Source organism: Nycticebus coucang, chromosome 8 (assembly GCF_027406575.1).
Source record: "Nycticebus coucang isolate mNycCou1 chromosome 8, mNycCou1.pri, whole genome shotgun sequence".
Lineage (NCBI taxonomy): Eukaryota > Metazoa > Chordata > Mammalia > Primates > Lorisidae > Nycticebus > Nycticebus coucang.
The window spans coordinates 97,936,002-97,956,500 of NC_069787.1; the positions used below are offsets into that span (position 1 = coordinate 97,936,002).

At 57.4% G+C, this 20,499-nt stretch overlaps 2 protein-coding genes across 2 annotated transcripts in view; one reads left to right on the forward strand and one right to left on the reverse strand.

Annotated features, from left to right (window-relative positions):
* Positions 1-11,213, forward strand: part of STAB1 (stabilin 1) — a 28,413-nt gene extending 17,200 nt beyond the window's left edge. Inside the window, exons 31-69 of the mRNA XM_053599352.1 lie at positions 243-320; positions 406-498; positions 905-1,003; positions 1,150-1,281; positions 1,498-1,626; positions 1,795-1,851; positions 2,162-2,245; positions 2,761-2,956; positions 3,066-3,161; positions 3,250-3,295; positions 3,397-3,473; positions 3,695-3,820; positions 4,021-4,094; positions 4,248-4,322; positions 4,575-4,697; positions 5,005-5,052; positions 5,238-5,315; positions 5,425-5,571; positions 5,947-6,087; positions 6,190-6,249; positions 6,638-6,814; positions 6,894-6,980; positions 7,088-7,237; positions 7,344-7,400; positions 7,489-7,687; positions 8,053-8,202; positions 8,281-8,385; positions 8,549-8,656; positions 8,741-8,934; positions 9,030-9,174; positions 9,256-9,389; positions 9,478-9,643; positions 9,728-9,837; positions 9,929-10,048; positions 10,134-10,283; positions 10,366-10,470; positions 10,584-10,730; positions 10,813-10,929; positions 11,008-11,213. Of these exons, the coding sequence (XP_053455327.1) occupies positions 243-320; positions 406-498; positions 905-1,003; positions 1,150-1,281; positions 1,498-1,626; positions 1,795-1,851; positions 2,162-2,245; positions 2,761-2,956; positions 3,066-3,161; positions 3,250-3,295; positions 3,397-3,473; positions 3,695-3,820; positions 4,021-4,094; positions 4,248-4,322; positions 4,575-4,697; positions 5,005-5,052; positions 5,238-5,315; positions 5,425-5,571; positions 5,947-6,087; positions 6,190-6,249; positions 6,638-6,814; positions 6,894-6,980; positions 7,088-7,237; positions 7,344-7,400; positions 7,489-7,687; positions 8,053-8,202; positions 8,281-8,385; positions 8,549-8,656; positions 8,741-8,934; positions 9,030-9,174; positions 9,256-9,389; positions 9,478-9,643; positions 9,728-9,837; positions 9,929-10,048; positions 10,134-10,283; positions 10,366-10,470; positions 10,584-10,730; positions 10,813-10,929; positions 11,008-11,064 (4,437 nt within the window). The 3' untranslated portion in view covers positions 11,065-11,213. The remainder of the gene's footprint in view (positions 1-242; positions 321-405; positions 499-904; positions 1,004-1,149; positions 1,282-1,497; positions 1,627-1,794; positions 1,852-2,161; positions 2,246-2,760; positions 2,957-3,065; positions 3,162-3,249; positions 3,296-3,396; positions 3,474-3,694; positions 3,821-4,020; positions 4,095-4,247; positions 4,323-4,574; positions 4,698-5,004; positions 5,053-5,237; positions 5,316-5,424; positions 5,572-5,946; positions 6,088-6,189; positions 6,250-6,637; positions 6,815-6,893; positions 6,981-7,087; positions 7,238-7,343; positions 7,401-7,488; positions 7,688-8,052; positions 8,203-8,280; positions 8,386-8,548; positions 8,657-8,740; positions 8,935-9,029; positions 9,175-9,255; positions 9,390-9,477; positions 9,644-9,727; positions 9,838-9,928; positions 10,049-10,133; positions 10,284-10,365; positions 10,471-10,583; positions 10,731-10,812; positions 10,930-11,007) is intronic.
* Positions 11,102-20,344, reverse strand: NT5DC2 (5'-nucleotidase domain containing 2). The gene is made up of 14 exons (XM_053599353.1): positions 19,995-20,344; positions 16,441-16,625; positions 16,110-16,184; positions 15,542-15,597; positions 15,347-15,440; positions 15,043-15,171; positions 14,880-14,940; positions 14,704-14,806; positions 14,493-14,594; positions 14,232-14,313; positions 11,921-12,007; positions 11,701-11,841; positions 11,548-11,612; positions 11,102-11,467 (listed from the first exon to the last, which is right to left on the reverse strand). The coding sequence occupies exons 1-14, from the start codon at positions 20,212-20,214 to the stop codon at positions 11,206-11,208; spliced, it is 1,662 nt and encodes a 553-aa protein (XP_053455328.1). The 5' UTR covers positions 20,215-20,344; the 3' UTR covers positions 11,102-11,205.
* Positions 20,345-20,499: the final 155 nt, after the last annotated feature.

Here is a 20,499-nt window from a genome sequence, read left to right on the forward strand (position 1 = left end):
GGGCCCTGGGGAGGGTCTGTGTACCCACCTAATAGATCCTGAGTATGAGTGTCTCAGTAGGTCAGGTGGGGCTGCCATGACCAGGCTGGCCATGGGAGGGGGCTTCTGTGTGGGACCCAGCCCCTAGGCCAGGCTGGGAGCCACCAGTGGGTACCTGTGTCTCTGGCAGCCTCTCTATTGGGGCTGTACCCAAAGGGTCTATCTGTTTCTACCTATGACTGAGCTTGGCCACTGCCTTCCAGAGGGTCTGGGTACAGAATGCCAGTGTGGATGTGGCTGACCTCCTTGCCACCAATGGTGTCCTACACATCCTCAGCCAGGTATGGCCAGAGCAGGGTGTGTACAGGGAAGCTCCAGGCAGACCAGGAGACAATGATGTCTTGACCAGCCCCCACTCTGCATCAGGTCTTGCTACCTTCCCGAGGGGATGTGCAGGGTGGGTTGCTGCAGCAGCTGGACTTGGTGCCTGCCTTCAGCCTCTTCCGGGAGCTGCTGCAGGTAAGGGAGGCTGGCAAGGGAGCATGTGTCTGCTTCGCCAGATCTGGAGGGGACTGGGTGGCTCCCTATGTCAGGGCTAAGGAACAAAATGCCCATCCCTGGCTTGGCACCCATAGCACAGTGGTTACAGCGCCAGACACACACACCAAGGCTGGTGGGTTTGAACCTGGCTGGGCCAGCTAAACAACAATGACAACTGCAACAAAAAATAGCCGGGTGTTGTGGTGGGCGCCCATAGTCCCATCTACTTGGGAGACTGAGGCAAGAGAATCACTTGAGCCCAAGAGTTTGAGGTTGCTGTGAGCTGTGATGCCACAGCACTCTACCCAGGGCGACATAGTGAGACTCTGTCTCAAAAAAAGAAAACAAAACAAAATGCCTATCCCTGACCTTGCCCCATCCCTAGCGCCATAGGTTGGTGTCCCAGATTGAAGCCGCCACCGCCTATACCATCTTTGTGCCCACAAACCGTTCCCTGGAGGCCCAGGGCAACAGCAGCATCCTGGTGAGCCCATGGGGATGGGGTGAATGGGGAGGGTGAAGGCACAGAAGGTGAGTCTCCCATCCCATGGCAAAGGGACATAGTGGGTACAAGATGCTGTCCAGGGCGTTTGCTAGTCCTAGAATCCCTGAGCACTTGTTCCTTCCCAGGATGCAGATGCAGTGCGACACCATGTGATCCTGGGGGAGGCACTCTCTATGGAAGCCCTGCGGAGAGGGGGACACCGCAACTCTCTCCTGGGCCCTGCCCACTGGCTTGTCTTCTACAACCACAGCGGCCAGGTTTGGGAGGGACACAGAGCAAGAAGACCCTATCCCAGGGACCCTGCTCTTGAGGGACCCTTTTCTTTGGAGTCTCCCTACCTGGGAGCTTCCAACCTTTGCTACAGGGAGAACCCTCCCATTCCTGGAGACACCCTCAGTCCTGAGTGCTTCCCAGCCCTTGAGGGAAGAGTGGTGGTGAGGCTGATAGATTCATCCTCCTGTCCCACTCCCCAGCCTGAGGTGAACCATGTGCCGCTGGAAGGTCCTATGCTGGAAGCCCCTGGCCGCACACTATTTGGCCTGTCGGGGGTCCTGACCGTGGGCTCAAGCCGCTGCCTGCACAGCCACGCTGAGGCCCTGAGGGTGAGAGGCTAGGGACACAGGAGGGCAGCTGGGGAGTTAAGAGACAGGGGCTGCTGGCTGGCCTAGCTGGTGGGAAGGTGCACTTGATCAGCCTGCCCTGGAGGAAGGATGGTGGGTTGGGGGCCCCTAATTCTGGACCTCCTGATGTCCCGTCTTCCTTTTTTCCAGGAGAAATGCGTAAACTGCTCCCGGAGATTCCGCTGCACTCAGGGCTTCCAGCTGCAGGTAAGCGCTTACTCTGCTCTGCCTGCCCTCATTGGTCCCAAAGTGGTTCCTCCCACCCTGCTTGGTCCAGGCATGGGGATCTAGCTTTCCTGGTAGAGGCCTGAAGGCCTGGCCAGGGTCTTCGCAAAGGAGGTTTGCTCAGGCTTGGGACCTGAGGCCTGGATCCTGCCAGCCCTCCCCTCACTGTGTCTGTCTTGGTCCCTCCCTGGCACTTCTGCTATCCTGCTTATCTGACACCTATAGTCTATCCATCTGTCTCCTCATTCACTGCCTTGCCCCTGCCCAAGCCACTGCCTGTGCCCATCTCCAGGACACACCCAGAAAGAGCTGTCTCTACCAATCTGGATTCTCCTTTTCCCGGGGCTGCTCTTACACATGTGCCAAGAAGATCCAGGTTTGCCCTGAGTCCTCCTCCCCAAGTCTGGCCAGAGAGGAGGAGATGGGAGTGTGTGGGGGCCCAGGGTTGGAGCCCAGATTGTATTTCAAAAGCAGAGGCCAGGCTGGGATTAGGGTGAGGCTAGTGAAACAAGGGCCCAAAGGAAGGGGAACGGGGAGTCTGAGTGCTAGTGTTTGTCCCCGTGTCCACCCTCTAGGGAGTAAGGGTGGGGAGAGGGAGAAAGAGGTTCAAGTCAGGAGCGGCTCTGTCATCTAAGGCCCAGGTTTAGCTACTGGGAATGGCTCTGACCTTCCTTTGTAGGTCTTGCTTGAGCCTCAGTCCCCCCTGCTAGGGGAGGATTGAAGAAGGCTTTCTTCATGTCCCTTTTGTCTCTGAATTTCTGCCCATCCCTGGGCCTTGGGTTCCAGGTTGCTTTGTTTTATTGCCCTGTGGCTCCAGGATGCCCCCTTTCCCTTCCCCTGACATCTGTCTTGGCCTGTGTGTGACCTCTCCCTCCCTTTTGCACCCTAAAGGTACCTGATTGCTGCCCTGGCTTCTTTGGCACACTGTGTGAGCCATGCCCGGGAGGTCTGGGGGGAGTGTGCTCAGGCCATGGGCAGTGCCAGGACAGGCTCCTGGGCAATGGGGAGTGCCACTGCCATGAGGGCTTCCACGGAATAGCCTGTGAGATGTGTGAGCTGGGCCGCTACGGGCCCAACTGCACTGGAGGTGAGGTCTGGGGAGAGGGTGGGGGTGGGCCTCCTGATGGAGGAGGGCAGGCTCTAGAGGCACTGAATAACTCCTGTTCTCCCTTGTCTCGCCCTTGTCCCATTCACAGTGTGTGACTGTGCCCATGGGCTGTGCCAAGAGGGGCTGCGGGGTGATGGAAGCTGTGTCTGTAATGTGGGCTGGCAGGGCCTCCGCTGTGACCAGAGTGAGTGGGTCCAAGGGGTTGGGGAAAGTGATTACTGGGGATGCAGTTCCTGGATCTGAATGACCGGAGCCATCCTCCTACCCTCCAGAAATCATCGGCCCTCAGTGCCCCAAGAAGTGTGACCCCAGTGCCAAGTGAGTGGGCCCAACTTGGGGCAGGTGGGCAGGGGGTGGGGGAACTTGGAGTCAGGGCAAGGACTGGGCTGGCACAGCTGAGCTGCTGCCATCTCTCCCAGCTGCATGCAGGACTCTGCTGGAGCCCCCACCTGTATCTGTGCTGCAGGATACTCAGGCAATGGCACCTACTGTTCAGGTCCGGCCACATGGATGCCAGGGTTCCTCTGTGAAATTTGGGGATGGCTGTCCCCACAAAGCCCCCCCACTCTGTCTGGGTCTAGCTTCCATTGCTGTTCAATCTTAGGGCTTACTTTTCCTTCCGACCTTTTCCTATTTCTCATGCCCTCCTCTCCTGTCTTGCCCCTGCCCCTTCCCCATGCCTGGTCCTCACAACTCTCTGGGACCATCTACCCCTAGAGGTGGACCCCTGTGCCTACGGTCATGGGGGCTGCTCCCCTCATGCTAATTGCACCAAGGTGGCACCTGGACAGCGAACATGCACCTGCCAGGATGGCTACACAGGCGACGGGGAGCTGTGCCAGGGTGAGGCGAGGCTCTAGCTTGAGTGCCTTTGGGGCTGGGGGTCTGGCTTCGTGAATCTGAGTCAGCCTAGGAAGGGCTGAGGGGCACAGTTGTTAGGGCTGGGGATGCTGAAAGAGGAGGGATTAGCATCTAAAGATAGAGATGAACAAATGAAAGGAGGGGCCACTAAGGACCACCCCATCCTGTGTTTCTTCTCTCAGAAGTTAACAGCTGTCTCTACCACAACGGGGGCTGCCACATTCATGCTGAATGCATCCCCACAGGCCCCCAGCAGGTCAGCATGGCAGGGCTGGACACCTGGGCTGTACCATTTCCTCACAGTGGGGCTGCCCTTCAGAGCAGGCCCTGGGGGAGGGGGGTGACCCTTTAATCCAGAGTACTGGCCATCTCGGCTTTCAGAAGCCCCACTGATCAGGATTTGGGACAGGTATCCTGCAGCTGCCGAGAGGGTTACAGTGGAGATGGCATTTGGACCTGCAAGCTCCTGGATCCCTGCTCTCAGGTCCGGCCCCCAGTCCTGCCCCATTCACAGTGAAGGGAGACTAAGACAGGAAGCAGCTCTGCTCACTCCCAGGGTGGTCCTAAGAGCCTCTGAAGGGTGGGCTATGTTCCCCGCAAGCTCAAGTCTGGCTAATCAGTAGGAAACAGGGCTTTAGGGATTGAGCTGGGACCTTCCTGTCCTCTTCCACAGGGCTGGGTGGAATACAGGAGTCTTGGAAGCCACTAATACTTCTCTGTTCTGCCCCTGCCTCAGAACAATGGAGGCTGCAGCCCTTATGCTGTGTGCAAAAGCACAGGGGATGGCCAGAGAACATGTACCTGTGACGCAGCCCATACTGTGGGTGATGGCTTCACCTGCCGTGCCCGAGTAGGTCTGGTAAGGATGCCCAGGCTTGAGCCCTGATTTAGTCTTGGCTATACCCTATGGGCCTGACCCATGGTCTTGGCTAAGACCCCAGATCTGATTTTGATCCCGACCCTGACTATGACCCTGAGCTCCCCTGACTCTACCTGGGCTTGACCCCAGCTGTGACTCATGAAACTAATCCTGACCCCAGCTCAGACTCCCCAGCTTTCCTTTCCCCATCTCTACCTTGGCCAGACCTTGAGCTGTAAGTGCTGGGACAGGCACCAGGCCCTGAATGGGGCTCAAAATCTGAACAGATACTCACCCCCTTCCCCAGGAGCTCCTCCAGGATAAGCATGCCTCATTCTTCAGTCACCACCTCCTGGTGAGTCTGTGTTGGGCCTCTGTGACCTGCCAAGTCCTACCCATCTCTGGGCCTCAATGTTTCCATCTGGTCAGAGGGTTGGCTGGTCTGGTCTCTCAGAATCCAAGTCTTTCCCAGAAGATGTGGAAGCTCCAAATTGGTCCAGGTTGCTCTGCGTTCACTGAAGCTGATGCTCCCTCTTTCAGGAGTACAAGGAGCTCAGGGGCAATGGGCCTTTCACAATCTTCGTGCCTCATGCAGATCTAATGACCAACCTGTCACAGGTATGCAGCCCCCAGAGCGAGGCTGAGGAGGGATGAGCCTCCAGTGGTGGGCGCTGTGTGGACAGAGGCAGCAATCAGGGCCCCCAGTACCTTCACGATTCCACTCCAGGATGAGCTGGCCCGGATTCGGGCACATCGCCAGCTCGTGTTTCGCTACCACGTGGTTGGCTGTCAGCAGCTACGGAGCCAGGATCTGCTAGACCAGGAGTATGTCACCGCCCTGTCGGGGCACACCCTGCGCTTCAGTGAGAGGGAGGTGAGCCCTGCCCCTACTCAGCCGGGCTCAAGTCCGGTCCTATTGCTCCTGTGACCCCGCCCACAATCTGGGCTCCGCCTACTGTAATGGGCCTGCCCCAGGCCTAGGATTGGAGAACTGAGTCCCCTCTGCCTGTCCCCAAGTCCCACACCTATACATGATTCTCTGAGAGGACAAGAGCCCCTCCCCCTGCCTTAACTCTGCTTGGGGTCCTGCCTACCTTCTGCCCCAGTCCTGAATCTGAGACTGGGTGCTTCAAAATTCCTCCAAGCCAGGCTTCACTCCCACCTCAGCCCCCTCCTCCAGCTACGGAACACCCCACCAATCAGCTTCATCCAACCCCGGGTTCCACCCCCACCCCCGCCTCGTCCCCAGGGCAGCATCTATCTCAATGACTTCGCACGGGTGGTGAGCAGTGACCATGAAGCTGTGAATGGTGTCCTGCACTTCATTGACCGTGTCCTGCTGCCGCCTGAAGCGCTACACTGGGAGCCTGACGCTGCCCCGATGCTGCGGGTATGATCTGGGTGGAGGCTTGGGAGCTGGAGGGCAGACTGGTGGGTGCCTGGGAGCCTCCCTTCCCTCCTGACCTCGCTGTTCACAAGAACCTTTTCCCAGAGGAACGTCACTGCGGCCGCTGAGAGCTTCGGTTACAAGATCTTCAGCAGCCTCTTGTCGGTACTGCTCCCATGTGTGGACCTGTCAGTGTGCATATGCACAAGCGTGTGTGCAAACCCATCCACCCGTGTGAACATGTCTGTGTGTATTCACATGTGCACAGGCCATGAATGTGTGCATGAGCATCCCAGTGTGAGCACATAGGCATGTGCCGGTGTGTGCCTGCATACCTGACAACAGCTGAGGTGTGTGCAGACTTATCCTGGCAGGTGTGCCCATATATCTGTGCCCACCCCTGGAGTGCGCATCCCTCTTCAGTCCTGCTGTGCGGGATGTGTACCTGTGACAGTAGGAATATGGATGGGTCTATAGAGGCCTCCCACCCTTACCTCTGATCGTTAGTCTCTGACTGGGCCGTGACTGCCCCATCTTTGCTCTACCACACCAGGTGGCTGGACTCTTGCCCCTGCTTCGAGATGTATCCCATAGGCCCCTCACAATGCTGTGGCCCACAGACTCTGCGCTGAGAGCCTTGCCTCCTGATCGCCAGGCCTGGCTATACCATGAGGACCACCGTGACAAGCTAGCAGCCATTCTGCGGGGCCATATGATCCGCAACATTGAAGTAAGTGCATCCCCAGACCTTGGTCCTCATTGTGGCTCAGCCTGCCTCTTCAGCTCCAACCATGGCTCCATCTGCTTAGGCCTTGGCATCTGACCTGCCCAACCTGGGTCCACTCCGAACCATGCATGGAACCCCCATCTCCTTCTCTTGCAGCCGCACCCGGCCAGTGAGTCTGGGGAAAGAGTTTTGATGAGGGAAGGAGAAGCAGGTGCCTTGGCAGGGGGAGGCTGCAGTATACTTGTGGCCTCATGGACCCTCATCTTTCCCCTGCAGGGTGAGCTCACAGTGGGTGAGGATGATGCCCACATTGTGCAGCGGCACTTGCCATTTGAGGGTGGCCTGGCCTATGGCATTGACCAGCTTCTGGAGCCACCTGGCCTTGGTGCTCGCTGTGACCGTTTTGAGACCCGGCCATTGCAACTGGTGAGGGAGGCCGGAGGTGGATGGGTAAGAGCCCACTTGACCCATGAGACATCACTGGTGGTGTCTGTCCACTTGAATTTACTGTGTTGGCCTTCATCCTTTCCAGAAGATCTGCAGCATCTGTGGGCTGGAGCCACCCTGTCCTGAGGGCTCACAGGAGCAGGTAGAGGACAGGGGCTGAGTAGGGGGCTGGGCAGGGCCTAGGAACCAACCAACTCAGACTGTCTGTGGATGGACTCCTCTTGGCCCAGGGCAGCCCTGAGGCCTGCTGGCGCTACTCAAGGTTCTGGATGTCTCCTCCACTGCGTTCTTTGGTACTGCGTAGAGTCTGGGCCCAGCCTAGCCTCTGGGGCCAGCCTCAAAGCCGGAGCATGGGCTGCCACCGCAACTGTGTCACCACCACCTGGAAGCCTAGCTGCTGCCCTGGTCACTATGGCAGTGAGTGCCAAGGTGAGCCTTCTGAGGTTGCAGACACTGCTGACTAGCTCCTCTGGCCCCCAAGATAGCAGAGGGCATAGTGATGGCCATTGTCCTGAGAAAGAGTGTTAGGTAGCTCTAGGGGAGGTCTGGATAGTAAGAAGATTTTACTGGAAGGAATGCTGGAAGAGGTGGGAAGGGAATGTAGATGGTACATGTAGAACCTGATGGGGAGCGTTGGGGGTGTCAGGATGTTCTCCAGGACACAGGGGCCTGAAGGGTTACTAGCAGTGGGGAGACGGGTGGGGGACAGTTGGTGGGGCTAGGCTAGGGGTGCATGTGTGGGAGTCTTGGTGAGAGCCTCTGCTCCACCTAACTTCTCCCACCCTCTCCCCTAGCTTGCCCTGGTGGCCCCAGCAGCCCCTGTAGTAACCACGGCGTGTGCCTGGATGGCATGAGTGGCAGTGGGCAGTGTAGGTGTCGTTCAGGTTTTGCTGGGACATCCTGTGAACTCTGTGCTCCAGGTGCCTTTGGACCCAGCTGCCAAGGTGGGCTATCTTAACCTTCTCCCTGGCCCCCATTCCCTCGGCCCTGTGTGCTAACTCTAACTCTGTCCCTCTGCCTAGCCTGCCGCTGCACCTCACATGGCCACTGTGATGAGGGCCTTGGGGGCTCTGGCTCCTGCTTCTGTGATGAAGGCTGGACTGGGTCCCGCTGTGAGGTGCAGCTGGGTGAGTAGCACTTGTGCTTGTGTCCCACTGCCCGGTGCACTGTGTACACTTGCACACACCATTGCATGCCCCAGTTTCACTCAGGTGAAGGCAGAGAGGGTGGATAGGACAGGTGGAGGCCAGGAAGGCAGCTTCTAACTTGGTAATGGGCCTTGGGGGACAGAGCTGCAGCCCGTGTGTGCCCCGCCCTGCGCACCCCAGGCCATGTGCCGTGAAGGCAACAGCTGTGAGTGCGGCCTGGGCTATGAAGGAGATGGACGTGTGTGCACAGGTAAGAGGTGGGTGGGGACATGAAGGCAGGATGTTCCCATTCCCTTGCAGCCACTGGGTATAACCACTCCCTCCCTGCCTTCAGTGGCAGACCTGTGCCAGGATGGGCATGGTGGCTGCAGCAAGCATGCCAACTGCAGCCAGGTAGGCACAGTGGTCACCTGTACCTGCCTGCCCAACTACGAGGGTGATGGCTGGAGCTGCCAGGCTCGAAACCCCTGCGCAGATGGCCACCGTGGGGGCTGCAGCGAGCATGCCGACTGCCTAAGCACTGGCCCGGTGAGCAGGTTGGGGAGCCCAGCAGCCAGAGTGGGGAGGCCCCACAGATTACCTTCCCGGTCTCTCAAAGTCCCCACTGCTCTCCCCACCCGCAGAATACACGGCGCTGTGAGTGCCATGAAGGCTACGTGGGTGATGGAATGCAGTGTCTGGAGGCCCTGGAGCCACCCGTGGACCGCTGTTTGGGCCAGCCACCACCCTGCCATGTGGACGCTATGTGTACTGACCTGCATTTCCAAGGTGTGCATCCTTACCCACTTCTAGAGCCTCTGCTTCATCCCTGGTGCTAGCCAGCTAAGCATGTACCCCTCCTTTTTGCAGAGAAACGGGCTGGTGTCTTCCATCTCCAGGCCACCAGTGGCCCCTATGGCCTGAACTTCTCAGAGGCGGAGGCAGCATGTCAGTCCCAGGGTGCTGTTCTTGCATCACTCCCTCAGCTCTCTGCTGCCCAGCAGGTATGTGGAACCCAGGAGTTAAGAGCCAAGCCTGGGGGTGCCCCTCAATTTGGACATTGAGTCTCAGCATCCCTTCTTGCCTCTACAGCTGGGCTTCCATCTATGCCTCGTGGGCTGGCTTGCCAATGGCACTGCTGCCCACCCTGTCGTTTTTCCTGTGGCAGACTGTGGTGATGGTCAGGTGGGCATAGTCAGCCTGGGTACCCGCAAGAACCACTCAGAGCAATGGGATGCCTACTGCTTCCGTGTGCAAGGTGTGTCGACCCCATCAAGGCTCATTCCCTGGCTCTGCTCCTTCACCCCTAATCTGCTCAGGCACTGACCAGCCTTTCCTGCAGATGTGGCCTGCCGATGTCGAGATGGCTTTGTGGGTGATGGGATTAGTGTGTGCAATGGGAAGCTCCTTGATGTCTTGGCTGCTACTGCCAACTTTTCCACCTTCTATGGGGTATGTGGTGGCCAAGTTTGGGAGGGGCTGTGACCCAGCTAAGATCTCTAGGAGAGAGCCTGCTCACAGCCCTATCTCCCCACCTTCCCAGATGCTGCTGGGCTATGCCAATGCCACCCAGCAGGGTCTCGACTTCCTGGATTTCCTGGATGACGAACTCACCTACAAGACACTCTTCGTCCCTGTCAATGAAGGCTTTATGGACAACATGGTGACTAGCAGGGGTGCAGGAAGAGCGAAGCCCTAGTCTGCTCCCTCTGGCTGGCTCAGGCTGACAGGTCTTGCTCTGCCCACAGACGCTGAGTGGCCCAGATCTGGAGCTACATGCTTCCAACACCACCTTCCTAAGTGCCGATGCCAGCCAGGGGAAGTTACTCCCTGCCCACTCAGGCCTCAGCCTCGCCATCAGGGATATAGGCTCTGAAAACAGTTCTTGGGCCCCTGTGGTGAGTCTGGCCCTTGCCCCTACCCCTACCCCACTGACTCTGGCCCTTATTCACAGCTAGGCCTGACTGTGGCCTCCTGCAGGCCCCAGGGGCAGTTGTGGTTAGCCGTGTCATCGTGTGGGACATCATGGCCTTCAATGGCATCATCCATACTCTGCCCAGACCTCTCCTGGCACCTCTACAGCCTGTGAGTCAGAGGAAGTGGGAAGCAGAGCCCTTCTGGCACCTCCACTGCTAGGAGTTGGGAATGAGAGGGAGGGATACCTCTGGTCAGATCCTTGACATTCTCCTTGTTTCTAGCGGGCAGTGCTGGCACCTGAGTCCCGGCCTGTAGTGGCAGGTGTGGGGGCTGTGGTAGCTGCTGGAGCACTGCTCAGCCTGGTGGCTGCAGCCCTTTACCTCCGTGTCCGAGGCAAACCCACAGGCTTTGGCTTCTCCACCTTCCAGGTAGTGTTGTGTTGGGAGCCACCACCAGTAGGGTCTTTTGATCTTGGTTGAGATCGCTCACCATTCACCCCTCTGGTCCCAGGCAGAAGATGATGCTGATGATGATTTCGCCCCATGGCAAGAAGGGACAAACCCAACCCTGGTTTCTGTCCCCAACCCCATCTTTGGCAGCCATGATGCCTTTTGTGAGCCCTTTGATGTGAGTGTGGGGGTGTGGGGGCTGTGGAATGGGCCCAGGCCCTGGCTGAGCCCACCATGAATGGCCCTTCTCCCCCAGGATGCTCTCCTAGAGGAGGACTTCCCTGACACCCAGAGGATCCTCATGGTCAAGTGATGAGGCTGGTGCTGAAGCAGAGACGTGTGCAGATGTGCAGGAAGGAGATCACTTTTATTGCTTGTCTGAACAGATACCCAGACTGGATGATGGGGCAGGAAGGGTGGGAGGGGGGACCTGTCCCCAACAATAAAGGTGCCCTTAGCGGATGTGGGCCATGTCACTGAGGAAGGGTGTCTTCATGCAGCCAGTGCACAGCTGGTCCATCCAGAGAGGTGCCTCGTGTTGCAGGGGTGTGCGGCGTGGGTAGAAGGTAAAGTCCACGTGGTAGTTGAGCAGGCAGCTGAGGGAGGCCATGTAGAGGTCAGAGAAGCGCACAAGACGTCTTGAGAAGTAGGTGGGATTATGGAAGGTGCGGAAAATGCTCCCAAATTGTGCGTTGAACAGGGCCTTGGTGATACACCTGGTGAGGAAGACACAGGTGCTTGAGGGGTAGACCAAGAAGAGCTTAGAGGGGGACTACTGCCCAGGTCCCCTGCTCACCTCAGTTCCTGCCGTTCCTTCATCCAGGCAGCCAGCACCTGCCTTGACTCTGCATCCTGATAGGTCTGGTGATCAAACAGTATGTGTTGGGCCCACACATCCAGGAGGCTGCAGCCCTGGCCCTCCCCAAGCCTCCTGGCCACCACCCTGCACCTGCATGCGCTCCAGTAGCCCTGTGAGTGCCTGCTGCCATGTCAGTGAGTGCATGTACTGCTCCGTGTTGATAATGCGGATCTCACGCTCCAGCTCAGGGATGATGGCACCTGTGCGCCAGCCGTGCCGCAGCATAAGATCCTGGTGGATGGGGTGCAGGGCCTCAGCATCAGCTGGGAGCTGCCCTCCCCTTGCAGCCCTGCCCTCCCCTGCCTCTCACCGCCAGGTCACTATAGAGGTGGTCTCCGAAGTAGAGCACACGAGGGCCACGCCATTCTGTCAAACGCAGAAAGTCAAATAGGTTTCCCTGGGGAAAGGAAGGGGACATTGCTAAGCCAGTCCTCCCTCCCAAATCCCCAGAGGCAGCCCTCATCTAGCCAGATGCTGGCTGCCCTTTCTTGTAGCCTTGCTGTCCCCTCCGTGGGCTCTGGCTACTCCTCTTGGAGAAGCAGCCTACTTTTTCTTTTTTCTTTTGCGGTTTTTGGCCGGGGCTGGGTTTGAACCCACCACCTCCAGCATATGGGCTGGTGCCCTACTCCTTTGAGCCACAGGCGCCACCCGGAGAAGCAGCCTACTGCCTGCTGCAGGAAGGTCTCTTATAGGCCTGGCACAGTGCCTGTACCTCAAGGGCCTCCCTTCCCTGTGACCTCATGCCCACCCCAGGCTAAGGCTTCAGTCCTCATTTGTGAGAAAAACTGCAAGGAAGGCCCCATGGCCCTGAAGTCCTTGCTGGCCTCCCCAGGCTCAGCCCAGAGGAATTCAGTGGGCCAATGACAGGTCTCACTGGAGCCATGTGCTGCTCCTGCTTCAGAGCCAGACACTCCGCCAGGCCCACACACAACTGGGGAAGCTCACAAGAGAGCAGAAACAGAGGGATCCAAAACAGGAACCCAGCAGCCACCAGGAACCCACACTCCAGATGGAAGAGGAATTTATACCCAGCACAGCACAGCTCATGGAGCAGTCTGTGCATCTGAGAGTCTGAGATAGAAACAGGTGGTTGTGGGACAATTTAAATTATTTTATTTTTTTATAGAGACAGAGTCTCACTTTATAGCCCTCGGTAGAGTGCCATGGCTTCACAGCTCACAGCAACCTCCAACTCCTGGCCTTAGGTGATTCTCTTGCCTCAGCCTCCCGAGTAGCTGGGACTACAGGCACCCACCACAATGCCCAGCTATTTTTTTGTTGCAGTTTGCCGGGGCCAGGTTTGAACCCGCCACCCTTGGTACATGGGACCAGTGCCCTACTCACTGAGCTGCAGGCACCGCCCTTTAAAAAAATTTTTTTTTTTTTTTGAGACAGTCTCAAGCTGTTGCCATGGTGTCACAGCTCACAGCAACCTCAAAGTCTTGGGCTCAAGAGATCCTCTTGCCTCTGTTTTTCTATTTTTAGTAGAGATGGGGGAGGTGTCTTGCCTTTTTTTTTTTTTTGCTCAGTCTGGTCTCAAACTTGTGAGCTCAAGCAATCTACCCGCTTCGGCCTCCCAGAGTACTAGGATTACAGGCATGAGCCAGTGTGCCTGGCCGGGACAATTTAATTGTTGAAATTCAAGCGGAGAGGCTGAGGAGCAGGTGGGCCCACTGAGGACATGGCCCCAGAGGGCAAAGGAAAACAGGATCAGAGTGAGTGGTGACTAAGAACCAGGTAGGTGCCAACACACATGCTGTGTGAGGAAGCTTCAGAACATCAGGTGTAAAAATCAGCCTAAAAGCTGCCAGGGGGAAAAAGTCACATACTTTACACAAAGGTTTGTGACTGTCTTCAGTCCTGGAGGCTGTGGGGATGCACCTGTGCCTGAGGGGCCATGGAGCGGGTGCCACATGGCACCGGAGTCGTAGCGTAAGAGGGTGGGTGCATTAGCCACCCCCATGATGTTCTCCTGGCCACTGCTAGCTTCTCCCTCCCCTCCCCCAAGGCCTCTGCCCCCACCCCCTGCCCCCCTCTTAAGAAGACCAACTCAGCCAGGATTTCCACATTCCAGCCAGGGCTGAATCTTAATCACCTCTGGCTCATAGCCACCTAATCCCTAATCCCCCAGCCCAGCACCAGGACTCCTCTTGCCTTCCTAGCCAGACAAAAAAGGTCTTCTGAGCGCTGGCCCAAGTAAGGGGCCCCAACTACATTTGTTCCTGCTCTGGCAGAGCGCACAGTCCCAACTAAGAAGGGCCACACACAGGGTACTGAGTAATTGCTGGCCATTCTAAGGGCTTTATACCAAAACTCAGTATTAGACATCTTTCAGAACCAGGAAAGTAAGGCACAGAAAGGTCAGGTGATGAGGCCAACCTCCCTCTACCACTGGGCAGGGGAGCTGGAATCAAACCCAGGTAGCTTGACCCAGAGGCCAAGCTCTTGACACCACCCAGACCTGTTCCCTGACAGCCCTTTCCAGGTGGCCCCTGACTCCAGCTTCATGGCTTAGAGCTGGTCAGGGCTGAGGAGCAGTGCTACTTCCAGAAGCTGCTCCTGCATAGCCTGAGGTCTTGGTTAGGCCCTGTGCCCCTGTTGTCCCCACAGGTGGCCCTCACCTGCCGATAAATCTTGCCCTTTTCCAGGCGGGTTATACGGTCCCACTGGAGTGAGCCCTTCTCGTCGAGTTTTCTGAAAGGCCTGGAGCAAGGGTGAAGGGCTTAATTTTCAGCCTGTGGTAGGGTCCCTTCTTCTGTAGATGGCTACCTGCTTAGGGGGCCACATGCCAGCAAGGGGCTGTCCTCCCGTCTCAGTCCCCTCATCTGCATGGGGCCTCCATTCCCCCTCCCTGGCCCTGCCAGCCCCTCGTAGGCCCATACTTGCGCCGGTCAGTGAAAAAGCTGGGTTTATCTGCCTGGACAATGACCACATCAAAGAGTTGGCGCCAATCAGGACCCACCATGTGCCGCATCCCCTTGTCCCTGTGTAGAGGTGGTACAGGTGGCAGTCTGAAGGTGGCATTGTGCCTGCCCACCTCACAAGGGCCTGGGCCCTGCCCTGCCCCTCCTTCCACACTGGGTCTGGACTCACACAAAGCTGAAAGGACTATTGGTGATGAGGAACAGCTGTTTCCCATGGGTCACCAGGCGGTTCAGGACAGCGAACGTTTCATCCCCTCTCAGGATGTACTTCTCTAATGGGGGAAGATGGGTCTGTGAGGGCCAACCCTGCCAACCTCAGAAGGCAGGGCTACCATTGACCCTTACCCATGTCTTGCTCAATCCACTGGTACATGAGGCCTTTCACGTGCACGTCTCGGATGGCATCCTGGAGGCAGGGTAGGGAGTGAGGGTGCAGTATGCTCTCCTGGGGGTCCTAACCCTCAAAGTAGGTTCCCTACTATCTAAGGGGCAGGCCCAGCATCCTCACCGTCACGTCCTTGTAGAGGTGCGCTTGGTCAAACTCCAGGCTATGGCCTAGGAAGTAGTCTACCACGCAGGACAGCAGTGCCATCTCTGGCAGGGAGAAGATATCCATGAACTGCTTGATGGAAGGGCCCTAAGGAAGGGGCCATTGTCTCAGACACCCATCTGGCCTCACTCCCCCAATGTTGGAGACTGAGAGCTCCAAATCTGCCTTAGGACACCGATGGTGGGCACAGCCTCCCAGCCAGCATCCACAGTGAAATCACTGATTGGGCTACTATGGGAAGCAATGGATGGATGGAGTGTACCTTGCCATAGAAGCCGCTCATTTGGTACAGTGGGATGTGCTGGGTGCCCCCATATAGGTCGATCACCTCCTCGTCCGGCACAGGCTGGAGGCCCCTGAGTAGGGGTACAGACACTATCAGTCCAAAGTGGTCCTGACCCTGGGCAGCGGCATAGGCTGGGGCATATGGTGGGGTCAGGGCAGAGTCAGCACTGACCTATAGGCTGTTCCCAGCTGCACATAGTGAAAGGCGTCAATCTTCATCAGAAGGCTCTGGCGGCACCAGGGACCAGGATGGGTGTTGAGGTAGTTTTTTTTTTTTTTTTTGAGATAGAGCCTCAAGCTGTCACCCTGGGTAGAGTGCTGTGGCATCACAGCTCACAGCAACTTCCAACTCCTGGGCTCAAGCAATTCTCCTGCCTCCGCCTCCCAAGTGGCTGGGACTACAGGTGCCTGCCACAATGCCTGGCTATTTTTTGGTTGCAGCTGTCGTTGTTTGGTGGGCCCGGGCTGGACTCGAACCCGAACCCGCCAGCTCAGGTGTATGTGGCTGGCACCTTAGCCGCTTGAGCCACAGGAGCTGAGCCGGTGTTGAGGTAGTTTTGATGCTGGCCCTAAGCTGGCTTCTTCTACCCCACACAAAGCCCCAGATGGATGGTATCCAGGGGATCATGCATACCAAGAGGATACTATTGTTTTGAGGCTGAGGAGGTAGTCAGGTGAGAAAACCCCTCTAGAGGAGAGGGGGCTTAGGAAGTAGCCCCTATACACATCTAGCCACTCACCTTTTGAATGTCATAGTGGAGGCCACGGATAGCGAAGTTGGGGTTGTAGTCATATTTCCTAATCTCCTCTGGGTACTGTTGGGGTAAAGAAGCCCAGGCCTAAGCCAGTAGCACTACCAAACCTGGCTGGAGGGCCACCTTAGGGGGTCAATCCAGCTACTTGCCCAGAGCAGTTGCCAGGCCAGGGGAGTCCTGGGCTTAGACCAAGCTGCACTTCTGGAGCAGTGACAATAAAACAGGCAGGTATAACTGGGGTACCCAAAGGGATGAGCTGTACCTTCTAGCCTCCAGGGCCTGGTGGTGGCAGAGGCCCCTGCCTGGCTGGTCTCACCTTGTAGTGCTCAATTAGGATGTCACGGGCAGCACTGAAGATCTCAGGATGCAGCACATCTGCATACTGGGCCAGTGTGTAGTCGTAATCAAAGCCATAGACTTCGACATCACGCAGGCTGATCTCGTTGTTGGCGTAGATGGCTGCTGGGTTCAGGAGACTGCAGACCTCAGGGGGCAGGAGGTCTAAAAGCAGGAGATGCAAAGAGGTGGCACAATGAGGATGGTGACACAATGAGGATGGTGACACCACAGCAGCTAGTGGATCCTGTGTACTTGACTGGTGCCCAGCTCTGTAAGCCCCATAAAATACCTCACAATTGCAATTCTCAGCCTAATGCTGTAGATGATGAAACTGAGGTTTGGAGAGAAGTCGTTTGCCCAGAGTCACGTGGTTTGGGTAAGGTAGAGCTGGCAGTGGGCTGAGCCCATAACTGGAGCTCCTCCCTTTGGGCACCCTAGTTATACCTGCCTGTGTCTCCTCCAGGCTCTTGCCATAAAGCCCCACCAGATACACAGCTGTGCTGGAGCCCTGGCAGCACCCTGGAGGCAGGCAGGCTGGCACTCAGCTCTTCACTGTCTAGCCCAGAACAGCTGCTCTTGGGCCTGTCTAAAGTGCAAATCTTTCCTGTTGCTCAAAAACCACTCAGGAGCACCACTGTCTGGTCCCTGTTGGACAGCAACTGCTCTCTCAGCTGCCCAGCTGCCCATGGGCCATCCCCATGGATAGCACAGGGGGACTCCAACCCAGAGGGTGCTGGCTCTGTCTGAACCAGACTATGAGGCTGAGGCCATTGTGCTGTCTTTCCATCTTGCCTGAGCTGGAATTGGGGCTCAGAAACATTAGTGGGGTGGGGAGCCCCTCTGCTGCTGGGTCTAAGCACCTGCTATAGCCCAGAGAGCCAGGTCCCTCTAATCAGATTTCAGCTGCCTGCCAGCCCACCTAATGACATTTGCTGGCTCTAGCCAGGGAACATTGCTAATTACAACAGGGGGGAAGGTGTGATGTTGGGTTCTGGAACACAGGCTGTTCCCTTCTGGGGATGCAGTCATGCCCCCTCCCCAAGTCTCTGGCTGCTCCCAAAGGGCCACAGTTGACTTAACAGCAGAGTGGGCTCCTTGGTACCAGGTCTCCTGCCTTGATTTCCCCATCTGTTTCATGGCAGAGGTTGATGGGAAAAGGGATGTGGTGAAAAGGGCACAGACACTGAGGATGAGATCATACTCTCCCTTTCATGGCTGTGACTTTAGGAATATCACCTCAGATCCCAGACCTAAGTTTCCTTGTCTCTAAAGGGGTAATAAAAATTTTACTGACCTACATATTTACTAAGGGGCATTCCCACCCTGCACATATGCAGGATTAAATAGATCATGTACCTCTCAAGACCCTCATGAGCTCCCTATCCCCAATTTCTCCATGTCACTCCAGGAATAGGGGATACAGGGAGGGGACAGCAGGCTGGACTAGGTGCACAGGGCACTGCCTTGCACAGACCCCAGGTCCAAGTCTCCAGGATGCCTGTCTCAGGCACAATTAGCCCCAAACACAGAGAAGCCCCTGGCCTTACAGCATGTCTGGCAGTTGCTGCAGTCAAGAGGCAGACACCTCAATGATGTGCTCCCGTGCCCAGAGCATTTGCCTTAGAGGCTCCTTGGGAACACAGGGCTCTGCCCCTACCTCTTTCTTTTGGAGCCAAGTGCAGTGTGTGGGTGGGGGAGTAGGTGTGGCTGGTTCCCAGGCCAGCACAGAGCAGCGGCTCTGCAGATCCATGGGTACAGACAGGACACTCTTCATTCGGATGCACGTGAGACACAGCTGACTGCAGCCCTCTAGGGAGCTGCTTCTCAGATGCCCCTCACCTGGTGTTGCCAGGACCCTGAGCCTCACCCTCTCCATGACCCTGACTAAATCCAGGCCTTGCCCTGTGTCCTTGAGAATGTTCCTAGGGGCCCAGGGACAGACAATCCTCTGAGGAATAAAGCAGAATGAGGAAGGAGTTAGCTTCCTGACCCAATTTTTGGACCAAGGAAACCATAGCTCAGGTGTCACAGGGTCCCACTCTCTTCCATAGGATGGTGGTGTTGTGTAGAGCCAGGCGAGGATGTGCCCTCCCCACTATCCTGAACTGGCCTGCCACCTTTATAGCCTCACTGTCCAGCCCTCACTCTCCTCTCTCCTCAGCCCCAAGCTCCCACATCTGCCCATGGGTCCAGGTCCTGGGGCCAACCCTTCCCTGGCAGCCACGACACTCACTTGTGGATGCCTTGGAGACCTGTCTTGTTTAATCCTTATTCCAGTTCTGTGATGTAATCACACTTATTCCTCCATTGTTCAGAGAAAGAAACTGGGGCTCAGGGAGGTGAAGGGACTTGCTCCAAACTACTGAACAGTTGGCAACGGAGTTGAGATCTGCGTGCCCCTAAGCCTAGCCCTCCAATGTCACCACACAGGCCAGGTAGTCCGATCTTGGGCCTCAAAACAACCATTCAACAACCATTGCTTATAGGACTCCACTATTCTGCCTTTAGCTTGTCAAGAATGAGTTTCAGTCACCCATGACTCCCTAGGTCTTCATACAGATGCAGTGGAAGCCCCTGTCCAGTCCATTGGACTCTTTCACACAGGGCTACTTTGTCTATCAGACAATGAAAGCCACATCAACCCTGGGATTCCTCTGAACCTCCCCTGTCCATTCTTGGCCTGGCTCTTTTCTAGTTATCACCACAATCTGTGACAGAGGTCCCAAGACTGTGTTTTGAGCTTGAGGGCAGAGGTCTGAGAGCATGAGGCTCCCCGAGGTTCATCCAGCTGGTCAGTGGTGATAAGGCCACAAATCCAAACCACATACATGTGCCTGCTGCAGGGGCAGGGTCCCACTAGACATATCTAGACAAGTGGGCAGATGTCCAGGGCTCTCAGCTCTCTGGCTATCCCAGTGCACCCCAGGCTGCCCTTGCTTTGGAAGGGGTGTCTCAGAGCTCATCATCCCATTTGGCAGAGTTAGAGGAGCACCTTAGGGTAAGTGCCTCGCGCAGCCCTGGTCAAGGTTTGTAGTAGCCCTTCTGGATTACAGGGGACTGGGGGACTTGGTCTGGTTTCACCAATGCCTTTGCCTTGTGGGCTGCGAGTGCGCTGAACCTCCAGGGTGAAATCAAGAGCGTCTGAAAAGTCCAGCCGGCGTCAGCTTAGGTAGGGCCGTCCCCAAGCGCCTGTCCGGACGAACGCCACTGTCTGGCTTTGTCCATATCACCCCCACCCCCCACCCCCAACAGTAAGGACCCGCGCAGAACAAGGGCTTGGGGGCGTTTCCGCAGCGGCCTCCCCGCACGCGGGAACCCAAGGAAAGAGTGCGGCCACTTCAGGAGCCTCAAGCTCCTGGAGACCGAGCCAGGAAAGAAGCCTTCCGCCCGAGTCTTTCCCGAAAAGCTGACCGACCCTCGGACTCCGGGGCCCCAGCGAGACGCCCGCGACGGCTCGGGGGTGGTGCCCTGGCCCTCTGTCCGCCACGCGGGAGACACCCCCAGGCGCACGTACCGCTCCGGCTCACCCACCGTGCACCAGTCTCCGCATGTCTTGGTAGCGAGCCCACAAGTGTGAGTTGACTTCGGTGCTGCCGGCTGGCGCGGAGCGCGGAGAGCCAGGGCAGTGGGCGCCGGGACCCGGGGGGCCACAGCCAGGACAGGAGGGCGAGGACGAGGCAGCCCGCGGCCCGCCCTGGCCTCCGCACAGAAGCCAGCGCCGAGTGGCCGCCCGCAGCCCCGCACCCGCCATGCCCACTGCGCGCCGCCAGCGCAGCCCTCGACCCCTGGCCCAGCCCGCCGCCGTCCGCCCTCCGACTGCGCGCCCGCCACGGTGCCCCAGTGCTCCTCACAGCAGCCGGCCAATGGGCGCGGCGCGCGGAGCCTGTCAGGCCAATGGGTGCGGCCCGGGGGGCGGGAGGTCCGGAGCCCGGCCGGCAGGCGGGCGGGCGGGGCGGACGCCCTGGCCCCTACCCTGCAGCTCTGGCGCGGCGGAGGACTTTGCGCCCCCCTTCGGTAGTCACGGTGGTGATGGTGG